The sequence below is a fragment of the Diceros bicornis genome, chromosome 30, assembly GCF_020826845.1.
Source record: "Diceros bicornis minor isolate mBicDic1 chromosome 30, mDicBic1.mat.cur, whole genome shotgun sequence".
In the NCBI taxonomy this organism is placed as follows: Eukaryota; Metazoa; Chordata; class Mammalia; order Perissodactyla; family Rhinocerotidae; genus Diceros; species Diceros bicornis.
In genome coordinates this window covers 4130573-4149753 of record NC_080769.1, presented here as the reverse complement: position 1 = coordinate 4149753, position 19181 = coordinate 4130573, and the positions used below count along the sequence as shown (strand labels likewise).

At 53.8% G+C, this 19181-nt stretch overlaps 1 protein-coding gene across 1 annotated transcript in view; it reads right to left on the bottom strand.

Annotated features, from left to right (window-relative positions):
* Window positions 1-19181, bottom strand: part of CACNA1A (calcium voltage-gated channel subunit alpha1 A) — a 217633-nt gene that overhangs the window by 112622 nt on the left and 85830 nt on the right. The window contains 2 exon segments of the mRNA XM_058525574.1: window positions 2598-2750; window positions 5326-5417. Coding sequence (XP_058381557.1) covers window positions 2598-2750; window positions 5326-5417 — 245 coding nt within the window.

The window sequence follows — 19181 nt, the reverse complement described above, 5'->3', positions numbered from 1 at the left end:
CACAGACTGCGTGAATCTCACTGGCCCTTGAAGCTCCGGTTAAACAGAAACTCTGGGTGATGCGAAGTGACACCCATCACTCTCAGAAGTGACACCCACTGCTCATGAAGCAGTGACCACATCGGCCACTGGCTTAAGTTGCTGGAAACGCCTTCCCCATTCATGCCGGACTTGGTACAGGAGGTATTATTTAATAAATACAGGTTGGAAGGCAGAAATCTTCTAAACATAAGGCTCAGGGAAGGGGGGGAAATCCATGGGCTCCTATAATAAATGAGAACCACTGTTTGTTGGGAAGGTCGCCTGTGTCTGGAGCCTTCTCTGTCCCCACCCTGTGTCCCCGCCTGGCTCACTTCCTCCCTGCCGTGCGGCCCTGTGTTAGCCCAGAGACACTGGCCCCTCCTTTTCCTCAGGCTCAACAGCTCCCGAATGTTCATATTTGGGGGAGATAAAAGTATTAGCCTTCACCGCTACAAACTTGTTGCAGACGAGGGGTCTGGCCTCCTCTTCTGGAAGCTCTTGGAAAGCAGGCAGCCTTCCTCTTTATCTTCACGTTTCTCTGAGCGCTCCGCACGGTGCTGGGCGCTCGGGGACCGGGTTCCTGATGATAATGTCATGCAATGGAACCCTGTCTATCTTTAACAGCTTTGCCCAGCCCCGTTCTTGACTGCGATCCCCCTCACCCCCTGCCCCCTCATCACGAAACACTCTGAGGGCTGCTTCTAGAAAAGCAACGGTCCAGAGAGTCTGGAGAATTCGGTTATAAATATATTTTAAAATTAACCTGCTGCCTGGGTGTCTGTATATATCTGTCTCTTACTCACACGCCTTATATTTTTAATCTCGAGCTTTTCAGTCATCCTCCTAAATGGAGGCTTCCTGCCCTCGGCCCTACCCACGTCCGCCCCTCACAACCCCACTCAGACCCAAGCCAGGCCTCTGTCCCCTTGGCAGGAGAGAGAGAGAAAAAATCCACAAAAAGCCTGGGGTCCAGGAGTCCTGGTTTCTCTGCTCTTGGCTGATTTTTCCAAGGGGCCCTGCCCTGCATCTCTCCCTCTCGCGTTTCCGCCGGGTGAGGAGGCCAGGTGCAGAAATAGCTCTGCCTCAATTAACACCTTCTTCATCGGGGAAGGAAATAATTAGGACATCCCATATTGAGCAAACCTCACAAGCCCAGAAGAGCAGACAGGAGGAGCAAGAGAAAAGGAGGAAGGAAACAAAGCATCTCGAATGGGCCTGCCCCGCTGCGTTCTCCTCCCCTCTGCGGAGGGCTGAGAGGGCTGAGCCATCGGGGTCACCTGGCCAAGAAGGAGAACGGGAGGCCGCCCCGGGACAGAAGCTTTTTCCCAAGAAGACAGTCCTGGAACCTCTTTCCTTTCCCACACGGGTGCCCTTTGGGGCTTCACTGTGCACACTCTGTCCACTCCCTCAACTCTCAGATCCCTGACCCACAACGAGCGCTGTCATTCAGCCCGCCTGCACCGAGACGGCGGTGGTCCAAACATGGAAATACAGGCTTCCCTCCTCACTCGATCCCATTCGGTTCTCGGGCGTCAGAGAGCAAACGGGTTTGGCTAGCAGGGCATTTAACTGTAAATGTGTCGGGAAGCTCCTGGGTCCGTGAGTGTGGGGTCAGCGGGGGACGCCGCCCTGCCGCCCTGCTGATTCAGAGCTGCGCCCCGGGGCGTGCCTCCTGCCTTCCGTGCTTCCCCCCCCCCGCCCCGCCCCCCTCCCCACTTCTTACCCAGCCACTGAGGGGCTGGCCTGCACAGTGGGGGAGGAGAGGGCCCAGGGCCCGCTGTGCCAGGTTCTGACTGGCTGCTGCCTCGACTCCCGGCACATTCTGGGGGGACCAGAAGGAGCCATCCTCCGCTTGCCTTTTCTCCACCCACAAAGCAACCAGGCCCATTCCTTCCGGGCCAGGCCGCCCGCCCCCCTTTCTTCCTGCTTTAGGACACAGCCGGGGCTGGGCCACTGCAAGGTAACTAGGCAGAGGCTGCAGGCACCCTGCCCACATCCTGTCAGCGTTACCCTGCCCCTCACATTCCCACCGGCAAACACCTTTGTTTTGCTCAGCCAGGCACGCAGGGTGGCCGGCCGTGCCAGGGCACTGATGCCCACCCAGGGGCAGTCCTTGCCAACGTCGGACAGAAGTTGGTGGACAGGTACCCAGCTCCCTCGGCCCTCAGGTGGGATGGTTCTGAGGTGGGTCCTACACTCTCCCCGAGGTGCCCACTGGGACTGAGCCCCGTTGCCCACAGGGATAACCTGCTTGATAGCAGCCCCTCACCTGATGTCTTCCCCTCCCGGTCTCACTTCCCTGCTCCCCCGATGGTGCTTCCTGGGATCACTTCCCAAATAAACCGCTCACCCCGGGATGGCTTCTGGGGGACGCCAACGCAAGGCCCTGGCAACAGCCGAGATCGCGGGGGCTATTCCACCCCCTGCCTTGCCTGCAGCGCTTTTGGAAGGAGGCCCTCCCAGCTTCCAGGAGAAAGACGCAGACCCCAGCGCATCCTCCCGGGAGCTCGTCCCCAAGGGAGGGAAATAAACGGGAGGAAGGTTGGAAAAAAGCCCATCATGCCGCTCGGACCTACCTGTCCCCTCTTCAAAGCAGGTGGTATGGAATTTTCCCATATAAAATTCTAAGCCTATGATTGCAAAAATAAGGATTGCAAAAAACAGGAGGAGGCCGATCTGCAGCAGGGGGATCATTGCCTTCATGATGGACTTCAGGACGACTTGTAAACCTGGGGAGACACAGAGAGAGGCCCACGGCCCTGTGAGCAGGCACCCAAACCTCGCCCCGGAGACGCCCCCCAAGGGCCCGGAGCACACGGGGGGCTGGGGCGGGGCGATGGCCAAGGAAGATGGAGGAAAGGCCGCCTGGAGGCCGCTCATTGTCATAGTAGGAGCACTCCTTCCTGATGTTTTAAAGCACTTCTTATTTTTAAATATTTTAAAAAGTATTTGATATATGCTATGTCTTTTGATGAACTTTTGGGCTAAAACGGGTGGAACTCCATTGCTTTCTGAGCCACGTTCCCGGGTGTTGGGTGCCTTTCACCCAGAGAGGGCGCCTTTTTCTAGTTTTTTCCACCCGGAGGGGGCGTCTCCTCCTCGTTCATACAACAGCACCACACAGGCTAGCTGCAGCTCTGCTCGGGCAGGCAGTCGACGTCCCAGTTCCCATCCAAGAAACCAGATGGTATTTCACTGACTTCAGCACAACCCCATGCGGTGGGAGCACGTGTAAAATTACCCCCATTTTGCAGAGGTGGAAAGCAAGGCTCAGAGAGACGGCATGATTCACTTGAGGGCACGAGAAATAACAGAGCCGGGATTCAAACCCAGGTCTGAGTGGCGTCAAATCCTATGTTTGTACTGTGCTGCATATTAGGAAAGTCTCTGGTTAAAGTTAGGGTTCACACACACAGCCTGAGGCTTTGCTTCTTGATTAGAAGAACATCCCAGGGCCCATGATTAGCATGTCTTGACAGGGGGAGACCACAGCAAGAGGGGGGAGCTGTCAGGGTGGTCCGGGGGGCTCTGCTGCTCCAAGGGGTCCACAATGGAAGGGCGATGCTAACGGAGGCCGTGTGGCGGAGCGGCCAGGGCTCTGGACACGGACGCCGTGGGAGCCTGCGCCAGGTCTCCTCTGACACAGGTGCCTCCACCCTCCAGATGCTGCGGCCGTGGCTGCTAACAGCTGCCACTGCCCGGCCTCTTCACAGAGTCGCCCTTGGGCGTCACGAGCTGCCTCACCCGGGAGGCTACTCCCTCCCCATGTCCCCCCCCCCCCCCGAGTGACTGACCAGAGACGTACACAAGGCCAGCCTCCCTGCCGCGAGTTGGGGACGACTCTGACGTGACTCACAGTTCAGAGCTCCCCGCGGGAACAGGCTGAGGCCACATCCTTGCTCGGCATGGTCCCTGCCCCCTCCTGATGCCCCCCTTCCCCTCTCCTGACAGCGCTCCCCCAACACAGCAGGTGCATCTGACCACCTACCTAGCTCTGCTTCTCAGGAACCCGCCCAGTCATCCACTTACTAGCCGTGTGACCTCGAGCACGTCAGGTCGCCACTCCGAACCTCGGTTTCTTCATCTGTAAATGGGGGTTAGAACAGTACCTCCCTCCCAGGATTACATGAGAGAGTTCATACCTAGCCAAGCACCTGACAGGTCACAGGTGGTCATTACACAGAGGCTCTTGTTAGTATTTGCTTCTAGATGGCCTCAATTTAATATGACACAGGCACCTGCTGGAATCTTGCAGACACCTGAGTACAAGTGCCTTCTTTCTACGAAAAGACCCTGATGGTGGTCATCTGGGAAGTCTTACTTTTTAAAGCCAGACAGCAGTGAACCTGAAGAATGAAGCCAGTGAAACGTAAAGTGGTGATAATAACAGAACCAACCTCACAGGCTTGTGTGAGGAGAAATGAGTTTGAAAAATGGAAAATACTTAGAACAGTGCCTGGCACATAGTAAGTGCTTATCAATTATCATTATTATTAACTGAGGCAGTAGGACGGAAAAGATCAGACCTGTTTTGCTTTGCTTTTTGTGTTTTTTTCTTTTTTTGCAGTGGAGCCTAATCCTGACCCCGAATATCGCAGCCGCCCCCGAAGGGTGGGAGAGAAGCGTCCCTGGGGAAGGAGACAGCAGCACGGAACGAGAATGGCCTGCGGAGCTCATCACTGAAAAGATGTGAGAACTCAGGGGAGCAACTTGACCCTTCTGAGCCTCAGCCTGTGCATCTGTAAAAGGGGTTCACGGGGCGACTGTGAGGACAAACTAAGACAATGCACATAAAGCTCTTCCTGCGGTGCCCGGTACACAACAGGTGTTCAATAAATGGAAACGGTCGTAGCCACCCGTGTTACCGCCCAGGCTTGGAGTCACACTTGCTAACTCCTAGTTCTGCCACTTCTCAGCCACGTGACCTTGCTCAAATTATTCAGCCGCTCTGAGCCTCAGTTTCCCCATCTGTGAAATGGAGACATCAGCACTGTCAACTCCATAGGGTTGTGAGTACTGAACGAGATAATGTGTGGTGCTTAGCACGGCTCCCGACAGACAGCAGGTGCTCAACAAATGGGTGCTGTGGTTATGGCTGAGGCACCCGGCTTGCTTCCAGGAGCTCATGCAGACCTGCAGCAGGGTTCCCGGGGGTCCCCTGGGTGGCTTCCCCAGCGCGGAGGCCGCCCTGACAGAGGCCGGAGAAGCTCTCGGGGGCCCCTCCTGAGATGTTCCGCCGAGTGGGAACCAAGGGCTCCCAGGACCCCCGAGCAAATCCCTCGCCAGGGTCGGGAACTCACGCACTTGGGATTCCGGACACCAGCTTGAGCGGCCGCAGCACTCGAACTGCCCTCAGCGTCCGCAGGTCAAACTCTGTCCCCACCGTCGCCAAGATGCTGGAAGAAAGAAGCCAGAGAGGAAAGCAGAGGGTGGGTTTCGGGGTGGACACGGGGGTGGCGTGGGGCGCGATGTGGTCACTTGCTGGCTGGGGGACCACAGGCAGGTGATTTTACCTCGCTGGCCTCAGCTTCATCACCTGTAAAACAGTGTTGACAGTTCCGGCCCCCGGGACCAAAGATGATTTACAGGGACCCCAAATGGGTGTAGGGTTGGTGATGCTCAAAAGAGGTTGGACTGACAGGAATGGAAGCTTCCCCACAGCGCACGGTCAGGGTGACGTTCAATATACTTTACAACCCACAACAGAACGGGTCGGGGGAGGCGGGGGTCCTGGGGAGGGTCCAGAAGGAACAACAGAGCCTTTGGGCTTTGGGCCCTTTACCAACTGGCAGAAAGGGGTTCAGTATTAAAAGCCTAGCCAGCATGGGTTCAGATCCCTGCTCTGCCACTTCCCAGCTGGGTGACCTTGGGCAAGTCACGTCCCCTCTTGTGCCTCAGTTTCCCCTTTTGTATAACAGGGATAACAACAGTACCAACACCACAAAGGATTGTGAGCATTAACTGAACTGGCACTTGTGAAGCGGTCGCAGGGTGCCCGGCACACAGGAAGTGGGCTGAGCTACTCAAAATAAATGGAGAAACAAACGATGGGTGTGGCCCTGCTGGTGCGGACCTGCTGCAGTAGCCTGGAAGGGGGCTAACGACCCCAAAGGGTCAAAGAGTCACGCTCTCAGACACAGGGGAGTGAGGATCAGCCACGGGTCGGATGAGCCTTCTGTAGAATCCCCGCCCCCCTGGGAAGACGCTGATGAGACAGGGGGTCACTCTCCGACTACTCGTTCCAGGAACTTTCCTGGGGCACTCCAAGCTCAGGCAGGCAGTGTTCCCAATTCGTTTTCAAGACTACTTCTAGAGCAGAGGTGACCACTTTAGGTTGGACTGACCTGTTTTTTCACCATCAACAAATGTGCCTCTGAACACAACCTGTGCGCTGGGCAGAGCAACACACGAGACCCTCCCTGCCCCACAGAGATGATGCAGAAGGAAAATGTTCAACAAAAAAATGCACACAATGAATGAATCCGTCACAGGTGTGATGCTTTCTCCGAGACAGCCAAGAGGACAACAGCCGTGAGGGTACACGGCAGGTCGTGTTAACCTGTCTGGGACTCGAGGGGCCCCCGTCTCAAGCTGGGGTCTCATGGACGAGGAGGAGGAATCTGGACTGTGGAGAAAGAACTTTCCAGGCTGAGGAAATGGCCAAGACAGAAAGCCTGGGGTGGGAAGGAGCTTGGCAAATTCAAGGAACGAGATGGTGCCACGGCGGGCATTTGGACGGTACCATGCAGCTGGAGGGAAGGCGGGGGCCGTGCCGTACAAGTCCAGAGGACTTTTAATGCAACTTACTCTATTCTTCTCTTCCTCTACCAGCCTTCCCATGTTCACTGGGGTTCCTCGAACTCCACCTTATAAATCATCATCCTATTTCTGCATCTTTCTTCCTTCTTGGTGGGTAAAAGCTGCTCGTTAGGGCACACACAGCACATGGCTAGCATTGGTTGAGCCTTCATTTATTCACTTTGCAAACATTAACCGAGCACCTACAGCATGCCAGGCCTTGCCTATGGCCTCGGAACACGAGTCACAGGAGCCCTGTCCCGGTGGGGGAGACTGAGAGTAAACCTAATAAATACGCCAGACATCAGGGTGATGAGTACGAGCAAGAAGAGCGATGCAGAGAGGCGGGGCATCAGCAACGGGGGAGGAGGAGGGGAGCGGTGACATTCATACCAATTGCGAAGGCAAATTGCTTTTTACTGCCCGGCAGGGAAGTAGTTCGGTGTTAAGAATGTTCAGACCAGTGCTGCCCAGTAGGAATTTAATACCAGCCACGTGTGAGATTTAGAATTTTCTAGTAGTCACATTAAGAGAGTAAAAAGAAATGGGTGAAATTAATTTTAATAATATAGTTTCTTTAACCCAGTCTACCCAAAGTGTCATCATTTCAACAGGCAATTGATATGAAAGATTATTAATAAGACATTTTATACATTCTTTTCTTTGGACTAAGTCTTTGAAAGCTGGTGTATATTCCACATTTACGGAATATCTCAATTTAGGGGCTCAGGGGCCATGTGTGGCCAGTGGTGAACGTACTGGACAACGCAGGTCCAGAGAAGAGACAGGAGTAAAGATGTGAAGAAAGTGAGGGGACGAGCCACATCAGTGTGTCAGGGGAGACTCTACGCAGAGGGACAGCCAGTGCAAAGGTCCTGTGGCTGGAGTGTGCCTGGTGCATCTGAGGAACAGTGAGAAGGACGGTGTGCTGGAGCCAAGTGAGCCAGGGTGACGGTGGGAGGCGGTGGGCAGAAGCGTGACAGAGCAGGTTGTGCAGAGCCTTGTGGGCCACGGGGAGGACTTTGGCTTTTGCTCTGAGTGAAGTGGGAGCCATGGAGGTTTCTGAGCATTGGAGGGACATGATCTGACTTGTATTAAAATAAGACCCCTCTGGGGGGCAAGGCCAGAAGCCAGGAGACGAGGGAGGAGGCGACTGCACTGGTCCAGGTGAGCAATGATGGGTCTAGACCAGGTCGCGCCGGACACGGTGGTGACGCTGAGACGAACTCAATCCTGCCCTTAGATGATGACACGAGTGCAGGAGAGACTCAAGCACAGGTCCCTCTGGCCCCAGGGCTGTGGGAGGCGGGAACGAGGAGGAGACGAATACAGACAGGAGGGCTGGGGACGGCATCACTGTGCAGACCGAGTCTGGGGAGGCAGCACTGTGCAAAATGTCACAAAATTTCAGACCTGGGGTTAAACCCTGGCCCTGTGTTTCTCACTGAGTGGCCTTCGCCCTGACTTGTCTGACCTCAGAAATGCAGATAATCCGACCTCCCTCCTGCCCAGTGCAATCCCTGCCAGCACCCACGATGTACAGTCTCCCGACCCCTCCCTGGCAGGGTGAGGAGGGACTGGGAGGGGAAGGGGAGGAGAGGAAGGCAGCTCTGGCCGAGAACACCCTGCAGAGACAGAAGGGCTCACTCGGGACACGTGGTGGGGAGAGATCAGTGGGCGGGACGGTGGAGGCTGTGACCTGGAGGCTGAGGAGGCGGTCTTGTCGTGTGGACAGTGGGAGTCACGTAAGGTTCCGGAGCAGGGGAGGGCCGTGGTTAGGGTTGGCGTGAGGAAGACAAGCCTGACAGCTGGAAGGACAGATCGGTGGTGACGGAGGCAGGAGTTAGGAGGGGCCGCAGGAGCAGGCCATGTAACGAGGGCTGGAACTAGGACAGAGGCAGTGGGAGTACAAAGGAGGCCCCGATCTATATATAGCTGCCATTGATTTCTGCGCGCCAGGGAGCTCGCCTGGGCTCGTCAAATCCTCCTTGCACCCCAGGAGTCGGCAGGATGAGTCCCACTTCACAGAGGAGGAAACTAAAGCCCAGAGAAGTTCCTAGTGCATGGAGGTCTACACATCGAGTAAGACGTGAACCCAGGACCACTCCACATGGCTCGGTGGACGGGGCAGGGGCAACAGCGGGGAAGAAAGAGAAGGGAAGAACGGCTTCCTGGTTCTGAATGAACTACCAAGTGACAGTCATTCATTTATTCAACAAGGGCTTCTTGAGCACCTACTGTGTGCCGGCTGCTCAGGCGGGGACTGAGGACGCCACCATGAACAAAGTGACAATGGGAAAATACGTGGTCGGTCAGACCGTGTGAAGGGCTATGGAGAACAATATGGCAGCCACCAGGGCTTCCAATGGCAGGACTGGGCATGGGGTGGGCGAGGGGGCGACTCCGGGGTCTCGGGCTGGGCCACCTGGAGGATGGAGGTGCTGTCAACTGAGATGGGGAAGACGGAGGAAGGGGATGGGAGGTAGATCAAGAGCTGGGCTGTGGACTCGTTGAGTTTGAGAAGCCAGTTTTCTGTAACTCCCTTGTTGAAACCTTCCAGTTGCTTCCATCAGGCTGAGAATAAAATTCAAACTCTACCACAACCAAAACCTTGTGTGACTTGACGCCAGCTGACTGCCCTGTCTCGCCACAGTCCAGCCACCATGACTTTCTGTCCTGCCAACGGGAAAAGCTCCTTCCCGCCATGGGAATGTCATACTGGGCATCTCTTCTATGGCAAACCTGCCTCGTCCTCAACTCTCTCCTCCTCGCCTCGCTGGCCCTCTTCAGATCCTTCAGGGTGCAGCTCAGATCCTGCCTTCTCAGAGAGGGTTTCCGTGGCCCCGCTAGATAGAGACCTTCACTCTCTGGGATTATGTTGTTCATTAAGCTGTACTCATCATTCACGTGCTCTTCTAGAACGTCAGCTCCACGAGGTCAGAGATCCTTTCTGTGGTGCCTGTAGCACCTTTCTTGGCCTGGCAGAGCACAGGGTTACACATTCACAGTGAACTAAACCAGACATTCAGTTCCTCAGCCGCACCAGTTGTGTTTCCAGCGCTCCACGGCCACACTGGACAGCTGCACACAGAACATTTCCGTCGCTGTAGAAAGTTCCCTTGGATGGCGCTGCCTGGCATGTCCACCCTGCTAGGGCATGAATTTCCACCTGTGATGTTCACAGGTGTATCCCCAGTACCCAACACTGCTCCTGGCATACAGCAGGTGCTCAATAAATGTTTGGTGCATAAATAAATGAATAAATAATGAAGAAGTGAAACATAGGAAAGCATAGTGATCACTGATAGAGTATGTCCTAGAAGAGATGGGAGGCTGGGTAGAAGATGGGACTTGTCTTAAACTAGGAGAAGAATCACGGAAGACGCGGATGGTTGTCTACCCAATGGCCATCCCCACCCCTCCCCTGCTACCCGAGCCCACATTCCATCAAAGAGGCAGAAAATGCCCGACAGTCTCTTTTTCCCAGGATTTCTTGCACTGGGAGCTCTGGTCACATGACCAGTCACGTGGCTAACAGGACGTAACTGAGAGTCTGCTGGGAGCTTCTGGGAAAGGGTTTCCCCTCGAGAAGAGTCACACGGCAGGAGACAGCCCCTCCTCTTCTTTGCCTGAACGCTTTCGTGTCTACACGGGGTGGCTGGGTACACATCTTGGGATAAGGTGGCCATCTTGGGACCGTGAGTTACCAGGAAAGTCCTTACACCGAAGACAGCAGAGTGGAAAGACTGGAGACATTGCTGAGCTGCGGAACCAACCCTGTAACCAACTGCCCAGCCTCCAGACTTACAACGTGGATGACAAACATCCTTCCTAGTGGTTAAGAGCCAGGCAGCGGGCTTCAAATCCTGATTCCCCCCATCGCTAGCTGTGTGGCAAGTCACTCAACCTCTCTGTGCCTCAATTTCCTGAGTGGTAAAACGGAGACGATAACAGCATTTCCCTTATAGGTGTGAGAATTCATGCTATACGCTTAGAACTGCGCTTGGAATTTAGTAAGTCCTATATAAATGTTGGCTTTCACCATCATTAATTTTCATTAATTTCCGCTAAGTTACACAAGAATCGACTGATAACATTTACTGAGTTTATTCCCTTCTGCCAGGCTGGACGCTGTGGCTTTACACACCGAGGTCCCATTTTATGCCCCAGTATCTTTACCAGGTAAGTGTTCTACTCGCTTCATTGACAGGGAAACTGAGACCCGGAGGCGTTAGCTTAGCTACGTGTCCACAGTCACACAGCTAACACGTGCTGCCTGGATCCTGAGTCTGGCTTTGCTGCCTCCGCCATGCCGCCCCGGTTAACTCTGCCACCCCACTCACCCACTCCTGGGACCTCAGCCAAACTTACGCCTCCACCAACCTGAGCACAGGAAGGAGCTAGATTTCTCTGTAGCTGGCTGGAAGTCAGGATGTCAATAAATATTTGCAGAGGAGCAACTACTATGTGCCAGGTGGGTGAGAAGGGGAACATGTGCAAAGGCCCTGGGGCTGGAGAGACCTCAAGGTGAAGGTACCAGGTGAGGGTACCAGCTGAGGCAGAGGACAGGAGAGCGAGAAGGAGATGCTGGCGTGGTTGGAAAGCAGAGGACAGGACAGGGTTGCCATGGACCCCCCCCAACCTCAGGTTAGAAGAAGCACCTGCCCCTTGTGGATCGGGGTCAGATTTTCCTGAGATGGGTACTGAGGAGCATAACTGCTTCCCAGGCGGCTATACTCCTCTCGTTCATGGATTGTGCAAATCCTCTTCAAGTTCATTCCTATATCACCTGGTATTTAGCTCCTCTGGGGAAAACTATTTCTAAAAGTCCTTTTCTTTTTTTTGTGTGAGGAAGATTGACCCTGAGCTAACATCCATGCCAATCCTCCTCTTTTTGCTGAGGAAGACTGGCCCTGGGCTAACACCCGTGCCCATCTTCCTCCATTTTATATGGGACGCTGCCACAGCATGGCCTGACAAGCAGCGCGTCAGTGCACGCCTGGGATCCGAACCGGCGAACCCCAGGCTGCCGCAGCGTAGCACAAGCACCCAACCGCTTGCGCCACCGGGCCGGCCCTAAAAGTCGTTTTTTAAACCCTCAAATGCAGAGAGTCGAGTTAACGGCTTTCCTCAGGTCGTGGCACGTTTTCACCCTTGGTCTGTGCAAGCCCCTCTCCTGTTCATTCGTTCATTTGTTCATTCATTCCCTTTTATCCTCATGCTCTACTTCCATCCTCCTCCCCCAGGAGACAAGCCACATAATGTTTACTTTGGTCTTTCTGAAGTGCGTTCTTGCAAAACACGTGCTTTATTTGGAGTGCGTGTATTTTTAACCTACATGAACGGCACGCAGTTAGGCATATTCTGTTGTCTTCTGTTTTCACCCAGAACCGCGTTTTGAAGCCCCATCCAGGATGGGCTGTCGGACGTGCAGTCTGGGGCTCTCACAGGTGCATCCACCGCCCCCCGCCCGCCCAGGCACGGACACCAGGAGGCCTCTAGCTCCTCCTCCGCAGATGGTGCTGGAGAGAACATCCGTGTTCCCGCCCCTGACAGACCCGGTGGGAACCTCCCCAGGGCAGCTGCCTGGGGGCATGACTGCTGGCCAGTCTGGACTTAACTGGACCCAGTACCTCTGATGACTCTCCAGCCTGGCCGCCCAGGCCGCACCCCCATGACCGGTGCAGGTGCAGGGGCCTCCCCTGTCCCCACATCCTGCTGCCCCTTGTCTTATCCACCTGTCTATTTTTCTCCTCTCTAAGAGGCATAGAGAGATGCTCACTGTTTTAATTTTCGTCTTTCTGATCGCAAATGATCTTGAGGACCACGTCATGCACTGACAGGTTTCAGGCTTCTCTTCCTTGGTCGGCCCCATCACGTGTTCCACCCGGTTTCCTGTTGGACTTGCTGTTGTGTTTACTGACTTGCAGATAGTCCCTCACACGGTCTTGATCAGCGCTCCCAACACGGTAGCCACTGGCCACATATGGCCATTGAGGCTCGAAACGCGGCTACTGAGAGTGAGGAACTGAATTTCAAACTGTATTTACTTTTAATTCATTTCCACTGAAAACAGTCATGTGTGGCCAGAGGCTACCGTAATGGACGGCAGCTAGATATCCATCCCCGGTCAGTTTTCTTCTATCATTCTACGCACTGTTTACAAACACTTTAGTACTTATGATGCACCAGGTGCTAGTCTGAATGATTTATCCATATTAACTCGTTTAAAACTCCTAACAACCCCGTAGGTAGATACTATTCTTCCCATTGTAATGATGAGGAAACTGAGGCCCAGGGAGGTTGAGTAACTTGCCTAAGGATTCATAGGAAATGGTACAACCAGGATCTGGGCAGGTGGGTCCTGAACGGCGCCCCCATTATGTCTGTATTTGAACAGAACATCCCAGTTTCCATGCAATCAAGTATTTTTTTGCTTTAGAGTTTGTGCTTTTAAGGTTCTCTTTAAGAAGCCCGCCCTCCCCGGGCCGCACAGATCTTCTCCTGCGTTTTCGCCCCATAACGTGAAGTTCTGACCACTCACGCCACGTCCTCTCAAGCGCCTTAACCTTTGCACAGAGCGGCTCTTGCGCTTGTTTGTCTTTTAAAGCAGAGGATGGCACAAAAGGACACGTTTCTATTTCGGGTGGTTCCTGAAGCTCTCTCAAAGTGCAGTGTTTTCTTAAACAAAAAGGAGCAGGGGCAGATGCAAAAACCCCAGAAGGCACGAGATAAGTGATGCTAGAAAAGACGGGAGCTTCAGAGGGGTGGGTTTGCCTGGACGAGGCGGGGGTGGCGGTCGAGGGAAGGCCCGTGGATTCAGTGATCAGCAGGTGGCGGGCCTCCTGAAGGGCACTGCCGCATGGCCCGGCCGATTGCAAGGCTGAAGGAGGCTGTGGAAGGGAAAGTTCTCCTTGAGGGACTGGAATGAGAGGGGGGGAAGACGATGTGGTGACGTGAGGGGGGTGCAGAGTGCCTTCCAGGTGGAGGAGTTTGTCCAAGTTTCCCACCAAAGAGCGTGGCGTCAGCGGAGAAGGAGAGCCTGAAGGTCCAAATGAGACGTCTCATGGAGTAAAGCTCTCGAGGAAACGGACAACTACATCGTTTTCAATGGAATTCCCTGACCATTTAGCAGGCCCTTCATATGGGAGAGGCTCTCGGGTCAAAATAACAAGAGTTCAACTCTCACCCACAGCTGGTGGGAGTTTAAACTGGTCGCACCACTTGGGAAAACTGTTAGGCGGTTTCTGCCAAAGCTAAACAGATTCCTCCCCGTGACCCAGAAATTCCACTCCTAGGAGAACCTCCCAGAAAGACGTGAGTGTTGATCATGAAAGACGAGCATACGAGCGTGGACAGCAGCTTTGTCTGTAACAGCCCCCGCGTGGGAAGGACCCGGACGTCCACCATCAGTGATGTGGACATACAGGCGCTGCAGGATGCACAGTCATGGGAATGAGTGGCCCACAGCTACAGCCACAGTGTGGACGGACCTCACACAGCGCCCAGGGGAAGAAGCCAGTGCAAGCACGCCGTGGACCCCGGGTGTTTACAGTTCAAGAGAGACGAGCAAGATCTGTGCTGCTCCATGTCAGGAAAGGGCTACTGGTGACTGCAGGGAAATGAGAGAGTTTCTGGAGGCGGGAGATGTTCATTTCTTGATTCCAGTGTTGGTTACACCAGTATGTTCAGTTTTTGAAAATTACTCAATCTGTACCCGTATATGTGTGCTTTTCTGCATGTATATTCTGCTTTAATACAAAGTTAGAAAAACAGATTTAGAAATAAGGTAACATTTCTTGAGCGCTCGCTGTGGGCCAGGTGGTATGCATTATTTTATTCAATCCCCATGACGAACCCATGATGTCAGGCCTGTCATTCCCTCTACTTTCCAGATCAGAGAGGTTGAGTCACTGCTCTAAGCTCACACAGCAAGTACATGGCTGAGCTGGGTTTTGATCCCATGACCCACTCACTTCTAACTGAAATGAAGTGACACGGATTTGTCTAAGACAGAGGAGAAAAAGAAGAAAAAAAAGGGGGGATGATGATCCTGAGGAAATTGAAAGGAAAGGAGTTCATAAAAGTGACTGCCATTGCCTTAAGAAAAAGTTGGCAAGATCCCGAGGAATCAGGGAAAGGTTGGCAGACGTGGGGTGAATTTAATAAGGCATTGACTAAAGAAGCAAAAAACGTTGTTGAGGGACACTGAAGATCCAGCTAAGGGGACGCCATGTGCGAAAGAAAGGAACCTTACCCGCTGGCTCTCCTGAGCCATTTTGGCCTCAGTGATCATTTCCCAACATGGCAACAACAAACACCTTATACTGTCCCGCTCTGCCAAAGCTTGTTTATGGGCATCGTCATCATGGGAAGTGGGCACCAACACCCACTTTGCTCATGAGAAACTGAGACTCTAAGGGGCCAAGTGTCTTGTCCGAGATCACACAGCGGGAAGTTTTAGAGCTGAGTCTGAACCGAAGCTTTCTGAGTCGACTCTGCCCCGTGGGGCAGACCCTCCATCCCAGCCAAGCTGCTCACTCAAGCTCCCTGCTTCTCCCACTGCTCTTGTGTCCAGAGAATGTCCTCCTCGCCAAACCACAGCTCTGCCTGCCTTCAAAACCACCTCCTCCCCGGTCCAGCCTCACCCTTGCCCCCTTTCTCTTCCATCTCACAACCTGCAGGGGCTCATAAAACTTTCTGCTATGGTGGAAACATTCCATTCTGAGCTGCCCAACATGGCAGCCAACAGCCGCGTGTGGCTAGCGGCTACTGTGCTACATGGTGTAGCAGTTGTGTAGCTGCATCACAGAGTGGGTGACATAACCGAGGGCACGCAGTGGGTCAGACACCGGTGTCTGCTGATAGTGCTCATTCGCTCTCCAGGTCCACGCTGCAGCTTGCTCTGTACCCTGTGAGGTCCACCCCTGTGGACTACATCTCCCAGAATGCTTTGCTCTGCTTCCCTGTTGGGTCTGGCCAATGGGAGGCGCCAGCAGAAGACTATGGAGAGAGGCTGGAGTGTTTCTTCTCTGCTCCTTCGCTGGTTCTGACAGTGGTCCCTTCCTGCACAGCAGTGGCTCCACTGGGTTCCAGGGGTGTAGGGACAGCAACGGCTTCCCTCTGGGGATCTCAGCACCCCTCACCTGTTTCCTTAACCCGCCCCACCCTTTAAGGAGTTTCTTTATGACCTGCTCTTCATTTGGAACCATCTGCGTGAATTCTGCTTCCTGTTGGGACCCTGGCTGATAAAAGGTGGGAGCAATGAATGGTCCGCGAAGGCTGCCCGTCTTAGGGTTCCTAAACCGCCCCAGTTTCTGAGACAAAGGTCTTTGGAGAAGCAGGACTGGATTCTAGGTTTCCTTACCTCAAGGGATACTCTGCTGCCTGTTTCAAACAAGACTTCAAATTGGGGGAAAGACATTCTGCCAGGTTCTTGTCTGAGCAATTCCTCAGAGCAGGAAGCCCAAGAAACAGAGGAGGTGGGCGGAAGAAGACGGGGTGCCTCTCCAGGCTGTCCTAAGGCAGGACTTGTAAGGGGCGACATAACTCAAGATGTGGAGCCTGACTCTCAGTGGGGACGCTGGCGGAGACTGCTCTCTGTCTCTTCCTCCCGGCCACTCGGCGAGAATACACTTCCCAGCCTTGCAGGCGGGCGTGGCCACGTGGCCGAGTCCCGCCCATCGGAAGAAGAGCGGAAGGGAGGCGGGCTACCGCCAGGCCTGGCCCAGAAAGGTTTCCTGGGCGCTCTCCTCCATACTCTTTTCCCTTCTGTGGCTTCATGCTGAGGAGCATGGGGACCTTGCAACCCATGGGTTGAAGACGAGCTGCCACAATACAGAAGGAGCTGGGTCTCTGCCTCTCTGCTTGGAGGAGAGCTGCTCACTGTTCAAGAATACCCATTTTGGAGTTTATGTGTGCAAGAACTAATCTTTTACTGTGTTTGAGCCCTTATACATGAGCCCTTATACATAATGTTGGGGGTTCTTTGCTACAGCAGTGAGCATACTCAATACGCTTACTAGTAACTTAACTTATCTACTACACAGTAAATAATACACTTGTGCAGCTAAAATGTCGGCTCCACGAGGCCACAGATCTGTCTCTTGCTCACTGATGGACCCCCCAGTGCCTAGAGCAGGGCCCAGCATGTGGTAAGCCTCAATAAGCATTTGCCGAATGAGCCGTCAGCTGCAATTCTTTTCAGCCGAGTGAAAGGCAGCAAAGTGTAGCAGGTGCGTGCTCTGGCTCTCAGGTGGGAGGGGCTGGGTTCATCTCCTGCCCAATTATTTACTGACTGTCCACGTTGGGCAAGTTACCAGGCCTCAGTTTCCTCCCAGGAGGATGGAGCATCACATACAAGCCTTTTCTTTTTGTGGACAGTGGGAGGATGAAATGTGACCATTCATGAGCAGTGCTAAGCACAGCGCCCGATGCATAGTAAGCCCTCAGGAAGCAGCGGTCGTGATGAGCTGGACTTTTCTCCTTCTCTGGGCAAACCAAAAGCTCTGAAACTGCCCTGCAATCAGCTCTGACAAACTTCGGGCCCCGAGGTCTGGGGGGCACGGCTTGAGCCTAGGATTACAGCCCAAGACCAACTCAGGAAACGCATTACGTTCCTATGATCCTTCTGCCATTCCCAGGAGGCTCAAGGCTCTGCCTCTCGCCGGGACCTCAGACTAACTGCAGGAGTCAGCACCCTGCTTTGGGGCTCGGACCTTGGAGGGCTGGTGGAGCCCTCAGGACCAGGAGGAAACGAGCCACGGGTAATTCAGGGCATCCCACATTTCTCGGTCTTCTCCTGACCAGCCTGGAGGTATGGGCGACTGGACACACACCTTAGGACCCATCAGGTTTTTCTCCTCCACTAATTAAAATGTGACTCACAGCTGAGTCACTGAAGAAAGAAAGCGGTCAATGAACAATTCTGACTTCCTCCCTCCTTCCTTGCTCAGAGAGATGAGTCAGCAGAAGTCCGGATCCAAAAATGAGAAGGAAAAAAAAGTAGAGACGCAGGACTCGGAGAGCAGCAGCAAAGAGAACCTGAGTCACTTTCTTCTTTGTCTTGGCAGAAAAAAGTCCCCAAATTCCCGTCCCCAGGCCAGTCAGCCAAACCCTGCTGTGAGCACGCCTCTATCTCTCATTTTTACACAGACCCACAGGCACCCCGAGTTCTGCACAAGCCTCCACAATCTCCATTCTTGCTTCCTCCGGGTGATGGTAAGCTCCTCACCATGCCTAAAACAGCCTTCAACCTCTGTCCTCCTGCTTTGTCTTCCCCACAAAGCCCTAAGCTCCCCTTGGAATTCACACATCACGTTTCATAAGCTGATGGAAGAGTGGGGGCCACGTTGCCTCCGGTCAATGGGAATAGGCCACGGAGAGCAAGAGCAGAAGATTCCAGAAGTGGGGGCCCCTCAGGATCAGGGCGGCCACAGAGCCTGCTGGCTAAAAACATGGCGCCTGGAGCCAGGCCGGGTCTGAATCCCAGCTCTGTGTAGCCCCGGGACAATTAATCCGTCTTTCTGAGCCTCAGTTTCCTCATCTGTGACATGGGGATAGTAAAATAACCTACTCACAGGGTGGGGAAGATGAGGAAGCAGGCACCCACTAGAAGTCAGCAATGATCCTGTTCATCAGAAAAAACTAATCTAAGAATCCCCGCCTCACCCCTAAGGTCACCCGAGGGAAAACGATCTGACGCGGGGGAGACGGCCCTCACTGGGCACTGAGGATACACAGATACTCGAGCAGGGAGGGGTGTGTGTGTGGGGGTGTGTCTGTGTGCAATTTCCCCCGAAAAAGCACCTGATAGCACATAACAGCCCACAATCCTGACGTCTGCATCATGCATTTTCAGGAGGATTCTTTTTATTTTCAAATTCTCAAGGGGTTTCACCAATGACCGCCATTTTGACCCTCTGATATTCAAACCATTCTCCCTTAAAGAACGCGTGGCGTCTTTGTCCTCGTCAATTTTTAACTAGATGGACACGGCCCGGGCCTGTCTGCTAATGTCTTTGGGGTGCTTTCAGCAGACTGCCACCATCCTGCTCACAGACTTCAGGAAATCCTGCATTTTTTGCAAGCTTGGCAATTTCAAAGGCAGCCTGCCTTGGACACTGTATTGTAGGATATTTAACAGTGTAGGACAGTGGTTCTCAACCGGGGGTGCCTTCATCTCCCGGGGCATTTGGACATATCTGGAGACATTTTTGATTGTCATGACTGGAGGGTGCTCCTGGGGTCCAGTGGGTGGTGTCCAGGGATGCTGCTAAGCATCCTACAAGGGCAGGACACAAAGAATGATCTGGCCCCACATGTCAACGGTGCTGCAGCTGAGAAACTGATCTAGAGCCTGA